We start from the raw sequence: 16,047 nt of genomic DNA, 5'->3' as shown, positions 1-16,047 counted from the left end.
AAGTGAGGGGATGCTCATCAATTGGGGAATGAATGAATGAGTTGTGGCATGTGACTATGATGGAGTGATATTGTGCTATCAGAAATGATGAGATGAGTGGTTTCAGAAAAACATGGCAAGACCTATATGAACTGATGCAAAGTGAATGAGAAGAACCACTGTGCATAATAACAGCATGACTGTAATGATCAACTGTGAAAAATCTGGTCATACCATTCAATACAATGATCCAAGACAATTCCAGAGGACTCACGATAAAAAAAAAAATACTACCCACCTCCAGAGAACTAATGAACTCTATGACTGTAGACTTAAGTACATTTTTCTTACTTTTTTCTTTTTTGGGCAATGTGACTAATAAGGAAATATGTTTTGCATGATTTCACATGTATAATTGACATATTGCTTGCTTTCTCAGTGGCTGAATCAGGGCAGTGAGAGGAAGACAGAGAATCTGGAACTCAAAGTATAAAAAAGAATATTAAAAACAAACAAATAATACATTAAAAATGCCTTTTTCATGCTACTTCCATTATTCACAATACAGCTAAAATTAGAAGGGAAACAAATAGTTAATTGAGAAAAACATTTGTCTCAAACTTCTCTGATAAAGGTTTCATTTTTTTTAGAAAGACTTAGGAAGATTTGTAATAACGAAGGCAGAAAGAATGAAATGAGCACATCTAGGAAAACAATTTATAAAACAACAACACTGTAAAGACAAAGTTGCTTGATGTAGGAACTCTAAACAATTCAATGCCTAACCACAATTCTAGTGTATTGAGAATGATGACATGACAGAGAGGTGATGGACTTCAGATGTAGGATGAGAAATCTCTATTTTTGGACATGGCCGATTGGAATATTTGCTTTTCATGATGCATATTTGCCATAAAGGTCACCCCCACCTTTGTTTCTTTTCCCTTTTTTCAGATAAAGGGAGAATGAACACTTGTTAATTGAAAATTAAAAGGAACAACTGTACCAATAAAAGAAAAAAATAGAACATTCTGTTAATTTATTCTAAATAAATCAGGGTATGCAGTCAGTACCACCTTCTCATACCAATTTATATATTGTCTTACTACTCTATCTAACTTGCCTCCCCAAGAGTGTCAGCTTCTTTAGGGCAGGGATCAATTCATATGGGTCTTTTATATTCTCCCAACTATCATATTATAGTGCATAGATCAGAAGAAGTCAATACATGTTTGTCAGGCTGCCCTGAATTACATCAATGTTTCAGTATATTCAATTAAAATTATATAAAGATTTGGTGGAAGTAGAAAGTACATGTTGCTGCTTGATTTGTGGTAGATATTTTATTTTCTTTTAATTATGCCCCCAGAAAAATACATATATGAGAAATAATTTTTTAAAATTAGAAAAGCCACAATGCTAATAAATTCATACAGTATTTTAAGGTTTGCAAAGTACTATATCAATATTATCTGTTTATACTCACAACAAATCAGAGATATTCTTTTATAGTTGTACAGATGAGGAAACTGAGGCAAACAGAGGTCCCAGGAGGATTCTGAATTCAGGACTTCCTGACTCCAGGTCTAGCACTATACATTGTAACACCTAGCTAATTTAAATATTTTGCTAAAGTTTTTTCCTCTCTGATCTTACCATTCTGTGAGAAGTCTTTTAGTATCTAAGTAGGTGGGAACTGATGACACTGGCCACAAATGTGTGAAAGATAAATTGTGTCCAACATCTAGTAGGTCACAGAGTTACTTTTCCAATAGGAAATAAGTTCTGATATAGGAAGTGCTCTAATGGGAAATGAAAGTAGCCTGTGAAAAATAAGATGTTTTGATGAATTTGGAGTTCTATTGACTAATCTGAAATAAATGTGTAATTTACAGTCTAGTTGTAGTAAAAGGAAAATTTACTATTGGAAGGAACCTATAGCCTTTAAAATATAAGTTCAAATCATCAAAAAATTTAATAAGTCCCAGATTCTTGGTCTTTTTTTTTTCAGTAGAGCTTATTTCTAAGTTTATGCCTATATAGACTTAAGTGGGCAGTGAGGCATTGGGCTTGAAGAAGGGAAGCCCTGAGTTCAAATATGACCTCAGACACTAGCTGTATAATCCTGGGCAAGTCACATCATCCTGTTTGCCTCAGTTTCCTCACATGAAAAACAAGTTGGAGAAGGAAATGGCAAACCATTCTGGTATCTCTGCCCAAGAAAAGAAGAGTCAGACATGACTGGAATTACTGAACAACAATAATAGTCATAATCACTTCTAAGACAAGACTAGCTCTTGGTGAGATTATTTATCTGAAGTATACTCAAAGAGATATTGCAATAAAAAAGGCTGTTTGAAATCTCACATATTTGAAACCTGAGTAATACTCTAGACATTCTATAATAAGCAGATTCTTATAAAATCCCTTTGCTTAGTATCACAGATCTAAAGTTGGATGTGATCCTTATAGGTCATGTAAACTAATCCCCTCATTCTATGAATTAGGAAACTGAGGCCCAAGTAGGCACAGTGACATGCCCAAGGTCAATAGAAGTAGTATGCATCAGTGATATCATTTGAATCCAGGTCCTGACTCCACAGAACTGGGCAATTAATGGTCAGGGTAGGAATATTGGTCAGAGACAATATGGAGGGTAGAGGATCTGGAGGTCATGATAAAGAGGAATAGCATTGGGAAGAGAGAGACATAAAGATAGATGGAATGACAGGAGGTTATGGTTACTCTTTTTGGTCATGTAAGGGCAACATCTGTGGGTAATAGAAAGATCCATGTTTTCGGTACATGAGTGGAGTCGGTCAGAAGTTTTAATCTATTTCATTGATTGACCACTATTTCTTAGCCAGTACCAGACTGTTTTGATGATTACTGCTTCATAGTACAGTTTGAGATCTAGTACTGCTAGGCTACCTTCCATCACATTTTTTAAAAAGTTAATACCCTTGATATTTTTGACATTTTGTTCTTCCAGATTAATTTTATTACTTTTTCTAGTTATATAAAATAATTATTTGGTAGTTTGGCTGGCATGGCATTGAATAATTAACTTAATTCTGGTAAAATTGTCATTTTCCATGAGCAATTAATATTTTTCCAACTTTATAGTTCTGTAGGTCATGGGTTTTAAAAAGGTGGAGAAAATGGGAAGTTAGGTCACTAGTGGGGGCAGCAGCATGGATAGTAAAATTTCCTATATTCCAACAAGAGTTAAAGATTAGTAGAGCACAGAATCAGGTGTTGAACTCCTTCAGAAATTAAAGAGAATGACCTGCGAGGCTAATATACAAGAGACACCATGATTTATATAGGTTGAAAAATGTAAATAAAGTGAATTTCAAATAAAAGGGTTGGTGAGTATGGTAGAAAAGTGTCTAAAAGTGATTGTGGGGAGCGAGGAATGTTCCAATTGCCACATTTTGAACAATGTGGTATGACGTGTGAGAGAATAAGCCAGTGATGGAGAGGATGATTGGAGATGCATAATATAGGGCCATGCCCACACTATGATGAGGCATTGGATATACATTAAAACTTGTATGAAATGCAAGAGAAATTTGCCATCTCTGAAAAATATTCCAAAAAACCTGGGTACAAATAATCTTTCAGGAAAGGCTCAGTAAGATGTTCTCTCAGAAATTTTAGTAATGAAATGAAGAATGTTTACCAGCTCTTTCTCTCCCATTTAGTCTTTTTATTTAATGATGCTGCAAGCTTAAGGGGCTTCCTGTGGGAGGCTTATTGCAGCTATCTTTATAATGCAGTTCATTGTTTCAAGTGCTCTGCAAGTTAGATTAAAGTATTCATTTTGTTTATTTTTCCACTGCTGAATAAAAGCAAACCTACATGTATAAGGATAAAAAATACTTTACACTTCTGCCTTTTGAAGCCCATTACACATGAAGTAATTGACTTCTCTCATAGGGACCAATTATAAATCAAGGGAGAAATTACACTCATTCATAAATGCTTTCAACATAACAGTAGAGACAGCTTCCCTATTCATCAATGCAATGTCTTTTTTCCCTTTTTGTTAACAGAAGTTAATTTGATATTCACACTCATTCCCAATTCATTATATTAAAAAAATTAAGCCAGTTCAAAGTCATCAAAAATACCTCTGATGTTTATATTGTCTCAAGTGTTGGCCCCTAACACTTCTCAGAGGAGGAAATGTGTGTTTCGTTTATCTGTAACCCCAATTTTTAAAGAGTTAGTAGTGTGCTGTAGAATTTTTTTTAATTCACTGGAAAAAATCAGTAGTAAAAAAGAAACAAACTCAACAACTGAAATTTATCACAATGTTCCCAATGTGATGCATAGCCATCAGAAAGTCAGTCACGGGAATTACCACTTATCTATAATATTTGACTTTTGAAATCCAGGATATCATGTCAGGATCAGTTTCCACTTCCACTTTAATTATCACAATGGCAGAACAAAATAGATAAATTTCAGGTTTGCTGTTTGGTACCTGGCACTTAAGTAACGGGAGTCTGTTAAACTCACAAAACTGACCTCAGACTATGTGGTGGGCCTGTTTTTGCAGTCTCTAGGATGAATAATCAACTTCTAAAGGGTCCAGTATAATTCTGAGTTTCATATCCTCTTTCTCTGTCCCTCTCCTCCCCTTGGCCTTGGGAAAGCAAACAATAAGATATTGATTATATATGTGAAGCCATGCCAAACATATTTTCATCTTAGTCATGTTGTAAAAGGAAATACACACACAAAATAAAATAAAAAAATATGCTTTGATCTTGCATTCAGAGTTCATCAGTTCTCTCTCTGGAGGGGGATAACATTTGTCATCTTGGGTCCTTTGGAATTGTCTTAGATCACTCTTTTTTTTTTGGCCTTTTGTTACATGATTCATGTTTTTTCCCTCCCCCTTTCCCTCCTCCCTGCCAGAGCCGACAAGCAATTCCACTGGGTTATACATGTATTATATAACTTGATACCTATTTCCATATTACTTATTTTTGTAATAGAGTAATATTTTAAAAACCAAAACCCCACATCCAATACCCATATAAATAAGGGATAAATCAAAAGTTTTCCTTTTGCATTTCTACTCCCACTATTCTTTCTCTCAATGTGGATAGTATTCTTTCTTATAAGTCCCTCGGGATTATCCATCATTGCATTGCTATTAGTAGCAAAGTCGAATACATATGATTGGATCACTGTCTTGTTCAGAGTAGCCAAGTCTTTCATAGTTGGTCACTGTTACAAAGTTACTTGTCTTTATAATGTTACTGTATAAATTGTTTCGGTTCTATGCATGTAACTCTGCATCAGTTCAGACAAGTCTTCCTGGGCTTCTCAGAAACTGTGTCTTTGACTACTTCTTACATAAGCCTCAGGTTCCTCACTCCTTTTAGGAGGTGGCTGATCTAGATGGCATGCAAAGTGTTCTCTAGCTCTAGGATCATGTGATTCTAAAACTGTTGATTGTTCTGGTCTTTGGTTTTTTTCTCTTACAAAATAGGGATAATAATATTTATACTTCCTTCCTCATCCACTTGTGAGAAGACTACTAATTTAAAAAAAAATGCAAAGTGTCATGTAAAATGGATTATTACTATCTACTTCACACATTAGTTAGAGAATACTTAGAACTAATTTGTACCAATATATTTGTAATAAAAGGTTTGCAAATACCACTTATTATATGCGATGTCCTGATTATAAGCAGTATTTTCAGATGAAGTAACACCTATGGTGTGAAAAGGCAAGAAACTGCAATTATTAAAAACTCATTTGGGATTCCACATAGAGGCAACCAGAAGTTAGCTGTGGTTAAGAAATATCTGAGATGTCCATGTCTATAATGTGTATTTGCAGGGAATTCTGAATGTTTAATAATGAGAATAAATGGCTGGTTAACACAAAAGATATATATGAATTCTAATTCTGAAGTTTATATGCTGTAGGGTCTTAGGCAAAATACTTAATCTTTCAGTGTTGGTTTCTTTCTTGAGAAAGCACCAATGTATTGTTCACTTGAGATTTAATTAACATTTGTAAGATTTAAAAATCCATTGCCAGATGGAACTATAAAATTACTGCAAGTATTATTCAATACTTGTATGGTCACTGAGCCTCACTAATCTAGTATTGACCACCACATTTGCAGAGAAAATCTCTCTCTCATTTATATTTTCCTACAATTTATATCTTTTTTCCTGAACCCATTTCATTTCCTATGTTACTAATGTACTGACCTTCCATAATTTGCACTGCATTTCTTGAAATTTGTTCTTATTTTCCAGAAAGGCTTGGGGAACAGGACCATTCTGATTGTGAAACTAGCCTTAGGGAGTGGATACCACTGAGTGTGAGTGCTTAGCTTGCCAGAGATGCACATCCTCTCTACTACAGTCCTACTACCTGTGTTCCATAAATAAGGTGTTAATAAATGGTTAGTGCATTTAGACATATCTTCTGAGCTTGCTTCAAGGGATCCATGATTTCACTGATATAGATGCCATACCTATTCTAATCATGCTGGCGAGAGCCCTGGATTGATTTTTATTAAAATTGAATTAGAATGGAATAAATGTAAAGTCTTAAAAACTTTTGTCTCAAATTTATTCTTTGCAAATAAAGACAGAATAGGCATGGCTTGACAAGTCGGTCTGAAAAAGACAATTCAGCAGTGTAATAGAGTAGTAAAAACAACAGGTATATTATTAGGCTATAGAGAGGAATGCCCTCTAAGAAAAAGATGCCAATAGTTCCTTTGTCCTCTGCCCTGGGCACACCACATCTGGAGTTGTTTTTGGTTTTTGAAGATTATCAGTGATATCAAGGGGTGATGTCTTGACTTTCCCATGAATTGGATTTAAGTGAGGCAGGGTTGCACAAGTCATCAACCTCACTCTCTCTTCCAAAGTCATTGAAGTTCAGTAGTAAGACAAAAATCAAGATGACTGGCAATGGTCTGAGGTGCAGTAGATTACTTTGGTGTCTTTGATGTCTTACCAAGCCCTAAGCTTTCCATAGTGCCCGCTTCAATCACTTTCATGCTATTGGAACAAACTGTTCTTATCCACCCATTCTACTGGAGGAAGTCTTCACATGTTCAGGGTAGACATCCCCCAAACTCACCAATGGGTTTGAGACCTGTTGGTTCTCCTTAATCTAGTTTAGCCTGTCTATCTAAAGTGTTTTACTGGGTGAGGCCCCTGGGAATTCTACAGTTCCTTGGAACCACAGGTGAGAGTTGGGTGACAGGTAGACACCAAAAGTATACTGAAAAGGGCTTAGTAAATCCTTTGACCAGAGGTGCTAATCCTCCCCAAATACCCCATATACATCTGGAGCACTGAGTTCCTGAACTCAATGAATCATTCTCATCTTGAATCATTCTAGAATATACCATTAAAGATATCGAGGTGAACATATAGAAAGGGAAATGATTACGAAGAGTCAGTATGGCTTCATCAAAAACAGGTCATGTCAGTTGTCCAGGTTCACATAGCTAGAATTTAACGGGATTGCTAACCAAGTTTTCCTCACTCCAAGCCCATTATTGATTACAATTTCTATGCCATGTTATATATGGAGGAAAAAAATCAGGAGCAAATAATGAGTCAATTTCTAACCTAGAGAAATGAGTTCACTTTTAAACGAATGAAAGTTATACAAATTTAGTAATGAAGCCTAAAAATAGTTCTAAAAACAAGAATAGGTCATGATGGACTAACTTCATTTCTTTTTTTGATAGGTTTAATAAATTAGTAGATGCATGACAGCTATGCAAAGTAATGAATGCTGGAGGGGATGTGGCAAAGTGGGGACATTAATTCATTGCTGGTGGAGTTGTGAATTGATCCAACCATTCTGGAGGGCAATTTGGAACTATGCCCAAAGGGCGATAAAAGACTGTCTGCCCTTTGATCCAGCCATAGCACTGCTGGGCTTGTACCCCAAAGAGATAATGGACAAAAAGACTTGTACAAAAATATTCATAGCTGCGCTCTTTGTGGTGGCCAAAAATTGGAAAATGAGGGGATGCCCCTCAATTGGGGAATGGCTAAACAAATTGTGGTATATGTTGGTGATGGAATATTATTGTGCTAAAAGGAATAATAAAGTGGAGGAATTCCATGTGAACTGGAACAACCTCCAGGAAGTGATGCAGAGCGAAAGGAGCAGAACCAGGAAAACATTATACACAGAGACTGATACATTGTGGTACAATCGAAGGTGATGGACTTCTCCATAAGTATCAATGCAATTTCCCTGAACAATCTGCAGGGATCTAAAAAAAAAAAATACTACCCACAAGCAGAGGATAAACTGTGGGAGTAAAAACACCGCTGAAAAGCAACTGCTCGACCACAGGGTTGGAGGAGATAAGACTGAGGAGAGACTCTAAATGAACACTATAATGCAAACTCCAACAACAGGGAAATGGGTTCGAGTCAAGAACACATGTGATAACCAGTGGAATCATGCGTCGGCTATGGGAGAGGGAAAGGCGGGGGGGGGGGGGGGAGGGGAGGAAAAGAAAACGATCTTTGTTTCCAGTGAATAATGTATGAAAACGACCAAATAAAATAATATTAAAATTTAAAAAAAAAAAAAAAAGAAAAAAAAATAAATTAGTAGATGAAGGCAATGTTATGGGATTACCTAGCCTCTAACAAAGCTTATGATGAAATATTTTATACTATTTCTATTGGGAAGATGGTCAGAAATGAATTTGACTAGAGTCTGTACTTGGTTCTGTGATGTGCACAATATTATCACTGACTAGGATTACGGCAAAGTTGTATGACTCAGTGATGGGAGAGAAAGAAAGCTAACATACTGGATGACAGTTAAAATCTAAAAGGATTTTGACAGGCTAGAGGAAATTCAGCAGAATTAAATAAATGTAAAATCTTGCTCTTACATACAAAAAACCAACTCCCCAAGTTTAAGATGGAAGATTCTGAAAAGGCTGTCTGGTGGTGTCATTGGACTACAAGTTCTATTTGAATCAATAGTATGGTGGAAAAACCATAAAAATGAATGTGATCTTGGGATGTCAGAAGAAAACCTAAAGCTACTGAAAAGTGGAAGAGGCTGCATAAAGAAATGGTAGGTTACCTTATTCAGGAGTTTTTGAGCAAAGAGTGGAAGGGTGATCAGTCTTCAGGTATGTTAGAGACAGCTAGATGGTATATAGTACAAAGAGTTCTGGGCTTGGAATCAGAGAAAATTGAGTTCAAATCTGGCCTCAGTAACTTAACTTAGAATTCTCTGTTTTCTCATTTTCTCATTTGTAAAATGGAAATAATAATAGCAATTATTTCCCAGGGTTGTTGTGAGGATCAAATGAGATAACAAATATAAGTCTCTTTGTAAACCTTGAGGCATTATATCAATGCTAATTATGCAGAGGATGATGATGTTATAGTGGATATTACTTTTGTATATCAGTTGGAATGTAAGGTTCAAACTCTTGACTTCTATGATTGTGTTCAGTCCTGAGTAACATGGTTTTGAAAGGACATTGATAAGCTGGAAAGCCTTCAGAAATGGTCAACTAAGATGAATAAGGACTTTAAGCCTATGTCATATGAGTACTGGTTGAAGGAAAGGGTTAACTTGGGAAAAAAATAGAAGCCAGATACAAAATGATAGCTATCTTCACATATTGTTTTTGAAGTATTATTTTGTGGAAGACACATTTTCCTCATTTCCAGAGGGAAGGATCAAAGGGTAGAATCTTCAATGAGGCTACTTAAAGTTAGATGTCAAGGAAAAAATTTAAAAATTTTAGTGTTGTTTCAAAGTTGTCTTCAGAGGTGGTAGGGTCCTTTACTGAAACAAAATGACTACTTATTGAGTGTACCACTGGCTTCTTTTTCAGGAATGGGTTGAACTAAGAGTCCCTTTCAAATGTAAAATTCTGTGATTCCATGATATATAAAACAGTTGCCCCCCCCAAAATATCAAATGACCCTAATTGGTGATGTAGTACTAGCAATCAGGAGAGAGACAAGGTCTTGATCTGGGAATCATCTACATAGAGATAAGGATTGAACCACAGTGAAGTGATAAGATCACTGAGAGAAGATATGTATAGAGAAGAGAGCCAAGGACAGACTCAACCACAGTTAGCAAAGGGTACATGGAAAGTGATGTATCAAAGAAGACTCAGGAGGGTCCATAGTGATACAGCAAAGACTGTGGAGGATCCTCAAGACCAGTAGAAGGAGGGCCAAAAGAGAGTAATGTCAAGAAAACCCAAAGAGAAGAGAAGATTCAGAAGAATAGTGTCAAAAGCTGCAGAGAGATTGGAAAGATGAGGACCGAGGAAAACCACTAGATTTGACAATCAAGAGATTAATAATTTCAGAGAAAATATTTTCATTTTAATGATAAGGTAAGAAGATAGATTGCAAGAAGTTGATAAGTGAGAAGACAAACAGAGGAAATGACTACACACAGTTCTTTCAAAGAATTTACCTGTGAAAGGGAAGAGATACAGAACAAAAACATAGAGGAGTGGCAATTTAGTTTAGTTTAGTTTTGAAGTCTGACAACACTTGGAGTGATGGAAAGAAGTTTCAAAGAGGCAGTTTTAAGTTTGATTTAAGAAAACTTCCTAATAATGAGAACTTTTGAACGATGAAATGGCAAGAAATGAGTTCCTTATTAGTGAAGGGCTTGAAATAGAGACTACATGATTATTTGCCTGGAATGCTATTGAGAAATACCTAGACTGAGTTAGAGTTTGACTGATGCCCTTTGAGGTCTCTTATAGATCTGACACTATGTAATCACACATCATCTCATGGGAACAGTGGATATATACAAAGCTAGAAAAGAATCAAAGGCTTCCTTATTATTTAAGGTTTTCCCTGAAGCATGTGTAATAGTAACTTTTCAATAGTTATTAATCTATTAAAATATTTATAGTACTAAATGAATTTTCTTAAAGGATCTACTAACACACAAAATTTAGGTATCAGTTGTGCTAACATCATTACTAATAGTAATGAAGATATCTGCTTCTTGGGAGTATTCTTTAAATGATCATAATTTGATATCTACCTGCAAGACCATTAACAAGATTGGAAGAGAGGCATTGTGGGAAAAGGGTGGAATTGGGACATGAAGCTTCCTTCCCTTCTGTATGCCCCCTACAAACAACCAAAAATGACTCCACAGAATCAATGCTAAAAGTGGTAGAAAGGGGATAACTGGGTGGCTCAGTGAATTGAGAGCCAGGCCTAGAGATGGGAGGTCCTAGGTTCAAATCTGGCCTCAGACACTTCCTAGCTGTGTGGCCCTGGGCAAGTCACTTAACTCCCATTGCCTAGCCCTTACCACTCTTCTGCCTTGGAGCAGAAGGTAAGGGTTTAAAAAAAAATAAAAGTGGTAGAAACAGATAGGAGTCAGGAGTAAAGTTGAATAGTCAAGGACAACTAGGGAGGAAGGCTTCTGACTCCCCTGGCCTCAGTCCCACCTCTACAGGCCCTGGGGGTAGGAACAGAGCAAAACAGCATGGAGTGAACAGGACAGCCCCTGAGGTCAGGATCTGCCACCTCATTTTGTTTTCTGAGCCTAGGAGCTTATATCCAGGATTATACTAGTGGGATCAGCAGATGGAGGGTCCAAGGAACATCTGTATCAGTGATGATCTTGGTTCAGGAGACCCACACTAGCTGTCAGCTGGGGATTGAAGGAATGAATACCATAGAATCCATGGACACCAAAGTCTTAAGGCAGGACTTCAAGCCTCTCTGCTGGTAGGGGAGGGACTTTGGTGACCTGAGACATGTGGATTGGGTGGCTGCTCTAACTGGGTCACAGCATTGGAAGAGGAAGGAGTGTTTATCAGTGAGTGTAGTTGCTGATGAATTACAGCCCTGTCACTTGCAATCTTTTCCAAGACACCAGGGTCCCTGGTTGCTACCACAGGGGAAGGTGGCCTGTCTGCTTGGTTTTCTTTTGTTATGTCTTTTATCCTAAAAATTGTTGCCATTTCCCCCATCTATTGATGTATATACCCTTTATTTTGATTGTGATTGTAAGTTTGTTATGATCCACTGGGGAGAGTGGTCTTCCAAAGGATCATGGGGGAAGTATATGCATTTTGAAATGAATCTAAGCCCTGGGAAACTCTCAGGACTCTCTATTGCAACTTCCTCAGACACCTCTTACTTACTTTGTGGGAGGTGTCGGAGGGAGAATAAAAGAAGACAGAAGCCTGGATTTTTGGTGCCTTTTTCCCCAAATGGAGGCAGAGAGCTTTGGTCTTTGTGTAGTTGCTGGAGATCAAACTTTTCCTTACTTTCCCCAAACCTTCCCTTTCCTAAAATCCCAAATAAATCTATCTATCTATCCCTAGAGTCTGGCTTTGATTTAATTTAATTTAATTCCCTAACCTGTTGACAAGAAGAAGACACAGGCAAATTTACCTACTGTGCAGGGGAGGTAGGGGGACCCCTGGCTATCTTCCTCCTTCCTTTCCCTACATTTCCCACCTTTTTTTCTAAAACAGGCATAAGTCCAAGGGATCAAACTTTAACATTGTGTATGTGAAGGGTACTTGAAAAAATAATAGAAGAAAAGGGGCCTGAAGAGGTATTGGTATCTGATGGCCAGAAGCTCATGAATTAAGCATAAGTAGTACATATTCTAGAAGACAGAAAAAACAAAGAGCATCATTAGAAGCAGCTACCCAAAGGACTGAGCAAGCTAAGTCCCAAAACTTTGAGAAAGTCACTGTGTGCACAGATAATCAACTTTTCACCAAAGATATGAATGAATAGATAAACAACTGGAAAGAAAATGGCTGGAAAAAAGAAGTGAAAATAGTTTACAAAGTATGTTTTCCACAAAGACCAATTCACTAATCTGGATAATATGACTTGGGGCATGGATATTGAATGAAAGTATGTTCCTGATCATTCAAAAGTTGAAGGCAATGTTGAAACTCACATATTAGCCAGAGAAGAAGCTAGAAAGAAGTGAGAAGACTTAATACTTGCAGATATTTCATTTATTTAACCTTGCAATAAATGTCCAAACCACTTTCTCTTTACCATTTCTCTCCTGGTCTTGGTGCTATGTTCCATGGTTTCAAAATAGGATCCTTCTATATTAGGCCTAGGAGAAAGGAAATATTGCAAATCATTTATATTGTAACCCCCCCCCATATATACCTATTCCTCAATGTATTTTACCCTTCTTTTCTTTGTTAAAACCTTCCCTGATATAATCCAAGGCTTTGTTCCTTTTTTCCTATAAGTAATAAAAACCATATGATTATATAAATAGATGTACAAAAGTCTCTATCAAAATACAATACCCATTTCTATTAAAATAACTGAAAAGCATCTCCCTAAAACCATCAGCAAATATCTGTAATGGGGAGAAGCTAGGAGCCTTTCCATTAAGATCAGGAGTGAAACATGGATGTCCATTATCACCAATATTATTTGAAATAGTATTAGAAATGTGATCAATAGCAATAAGAGAAGAAAAATGAATTAAAGAAAGAATGGGCAAAGATAAATGGGCAAAAATAAAAAAAATCTGTTTGCTGATGACATGGTAATATATATGGAAAATCATGGAAATTCAGCTAAAAAGTTAGTTGAAACTCTCAATCATTTTAGCAAAGTAGCAGGATATAAAATAAATCAACATAAATCATCAACATTTTTATATATATAATTTACAAAGACCTACAAGAAGAGATATAAAAAGATATTCCATTGAAAATAACCATAGACTGAATAAAATACCTGCAAATATACCTGCCAAAACAAACCTATAAACTATATGAACATAATTATAAAACATTTATAGACATTCATATCTAAATAACTGGAGATATATTAATTGTTCATGCATGGGCAGAGCTAAGACAATCCTACCTAAACTAATTTACCTATTCAATGCCATTACAATTAAATTATCAAAAAATTATTTTTTCAAAAGTTAGAAAAAATAAAAATAAAATTCATTTGGACTAATAAGATATCAAAAATTGCAAAGCAATCAATAAAAAGTAAAGAAAGGAGGTCTAGCAGTACTGGATTTAAAAATGTATTATAAAGCAGTAATTATCAAAACTACCTTGTATGGGCTAAGAAGTAGAAAGATAGATCACTGAAACAGAACAGTCATATAACAAACAGCAAAAAATTATAGTAATCTTGTATCTGAAAAAAACATAGATCCAGGTTTTTGCAGTTAAGAAATCACTATTTATTAAAAATTGCTGGGATAATTGGAAACTAGTTTGGCAGAAACTAGGTGAAAACCAATATTTTACATCACTCACTAAGATAAGATCAAAAAGGATACATGATCTATACATAAAAAGAGATGCCATAAATAAATTAAAAGAACAAGGAACATAGTACCTGTCAAATCTGTGGATAGGACAGGAATTTATGAACCAATAAGAAATGGAAAACATTGTGAAATGTAAGATGGGTAATTCTGAGTACAGTAAATTGAAAAGTTTTTGTACAAATAAAATAAATGCTGCCAAGATTCAAAGGAAAGATGAAAACTGGGAAAAAATGTTTATAGATAGCCTCTTAGATAGAGGTCTCCTTTATAAAATATAAAGAGAACTTTGTCAAATTTATAAGAATAAGAGTCATCCCCCAATTGATAAATGGGTAAAATACATGAATAGACAATAGCCAGATGAAGAAATCAAAGTCATATGTAGGAATATGAAAAAATACTCTGTCGCTATTGATTAGAGAAACGCAAACCAAAACAATTCTGAGATATCTCACACTCAGCAGACTGGCTAAAATGACAAAAAGGGGAAAATGGCAGATGTTGGAGGGGATATGGAAAAATGGGGAGACTGATGCACAATTATTGGTGGAGCTGTGAACTGACTCAACCATTTTGGAGAGAAATTTGGAATTACACTATTACACTGTAACAATAACATTGCTGTATCTGTTTCCCAAGAAGAATAGGGAAAGAGAATTATAGCCATTATGTTCCAAAATATTCATTGAAGCTCTCTTTGTGGTGGCAATGAATTGGAAAACAAGGAGATGCCCATCAATTGGGGAATGGCAGAACAAATTGTGGCATATGATTGTGATGGGATACTATTGCACAATAAGAAACAATTAACAGACTTATTAAAAAAAACTTCTAAAGAACTACACAGATGATTGAGATAATGAACAGTGAAATCAGGAGAACATTAAACACAACTACAGAATTAATGTTGGAAGAATCAACTGAGAATGTTGCCTTCAGAAAGTGAATAGAAAAGTGAAATATGAAAGACTATATATACACGATGGCTGCCTTGATGATATCTTTTGTGATGTGGGGAGGATGGGCTGGGACACTTGTGGATAGGATTGATTATCGTAAGCTAAACATATAGACGATTTTTTATTTTTTATAAAAAGAACATTTATCTGAACTTGCTTTGAAGTCTGAATTCATTTTCCATCTTTGCTTTTCTCATTTTTACCTTATACTTGATTATATAAGACATGCCTTCTTTTAATTGCATTTATTATATATCCTTTTTTATCCAGTTTCCCTTTTATTGCTTGTTGCTAAAATTATGCCTAACAAAGATATACATTATCTTTGAACAATTTTTACTCTTTATCATTTTCCTACCTTCCTTTTACCACAACAGGATTGACCCATATTGAACTTTATACTTTCTTGTGCACCTTCTTCTTCCTTTTTTTTTTAATAAAAGAATAGTTTTTGCACCATCATTCCTTTGATCATTTCTCAATCGTCTGTGGCTATTTAGTCCCATTTTTCTGTTCCCTACCATGTTTCATTTAAACACTAATGGAAAAATGGATCTTTCCCTTTATAATTCTTTTTATTCTTTGTTCCTTTGTCTCCTTTCTTTTATTTGTATTTAGGGACCTTAGAAACAGACCTAGGTATGGAATTTAGTTCTACTTACAATTTATTTTTTTCTTCAAATTCTTGAGTTTGGTTTCTTTTTAGTATCATTAGGATCTGCAATATTACATTTCTCCACTCTATCTTTACCTTAGATATTAATAACTGGTATTTATA

The 16,047-nt window shown here is 35.6% G+C and overlaps 1 protein-coding gene across 4 annotated transcripts in view; it reads right to left on the bottom strand.

Annotated features, from left to right (window-relative positions):
• The window catches only part of EFCAB11 (EF-hand calcium binding domain 11), a 199,246-nt gene that overhangs the window by 65,926 nt on the left and 117,273 nt on the right, over positions 1-16,047 (bottom strand). Inside the window, exon 6 of one of the 4 annotated variants that reach the window (XM_007472632.3) lies at positions 13,050-13,113. The exons of the other annotated variants lie outside the window; for them this stretch is intronic. Within the exon in view, the coding sequence (XP_007472694.1) occupies positions 13,050-13,113 (64 nt within the window). The remainder of the gene's footprint in view (positions 1-13,049; positions 13,114-16,047) is intronic. 4 annotated transcript variants of the gene reach the window in all.

Source organism: Monodelphis domestica, chromosome 1 (genome assembly GCF_027887165.1).
Source record: "Monodelphis domestica isolate mMonDom1 chromosome 1, mMonDom1.pri, whole genome shotgun sequence".
Taxonomy (NCBI): Eukaryota; Metazoa; Chordata; class Mammalia; order Didelphimorphia; family Didelphidae; genus Monodelphis; species Monodelphis domestica.
The sequence above is the reverse complement of the archived record's forward strand: the minus strand, read 5'-3'. Positions and strand labels throughout refer to the sequence as shown.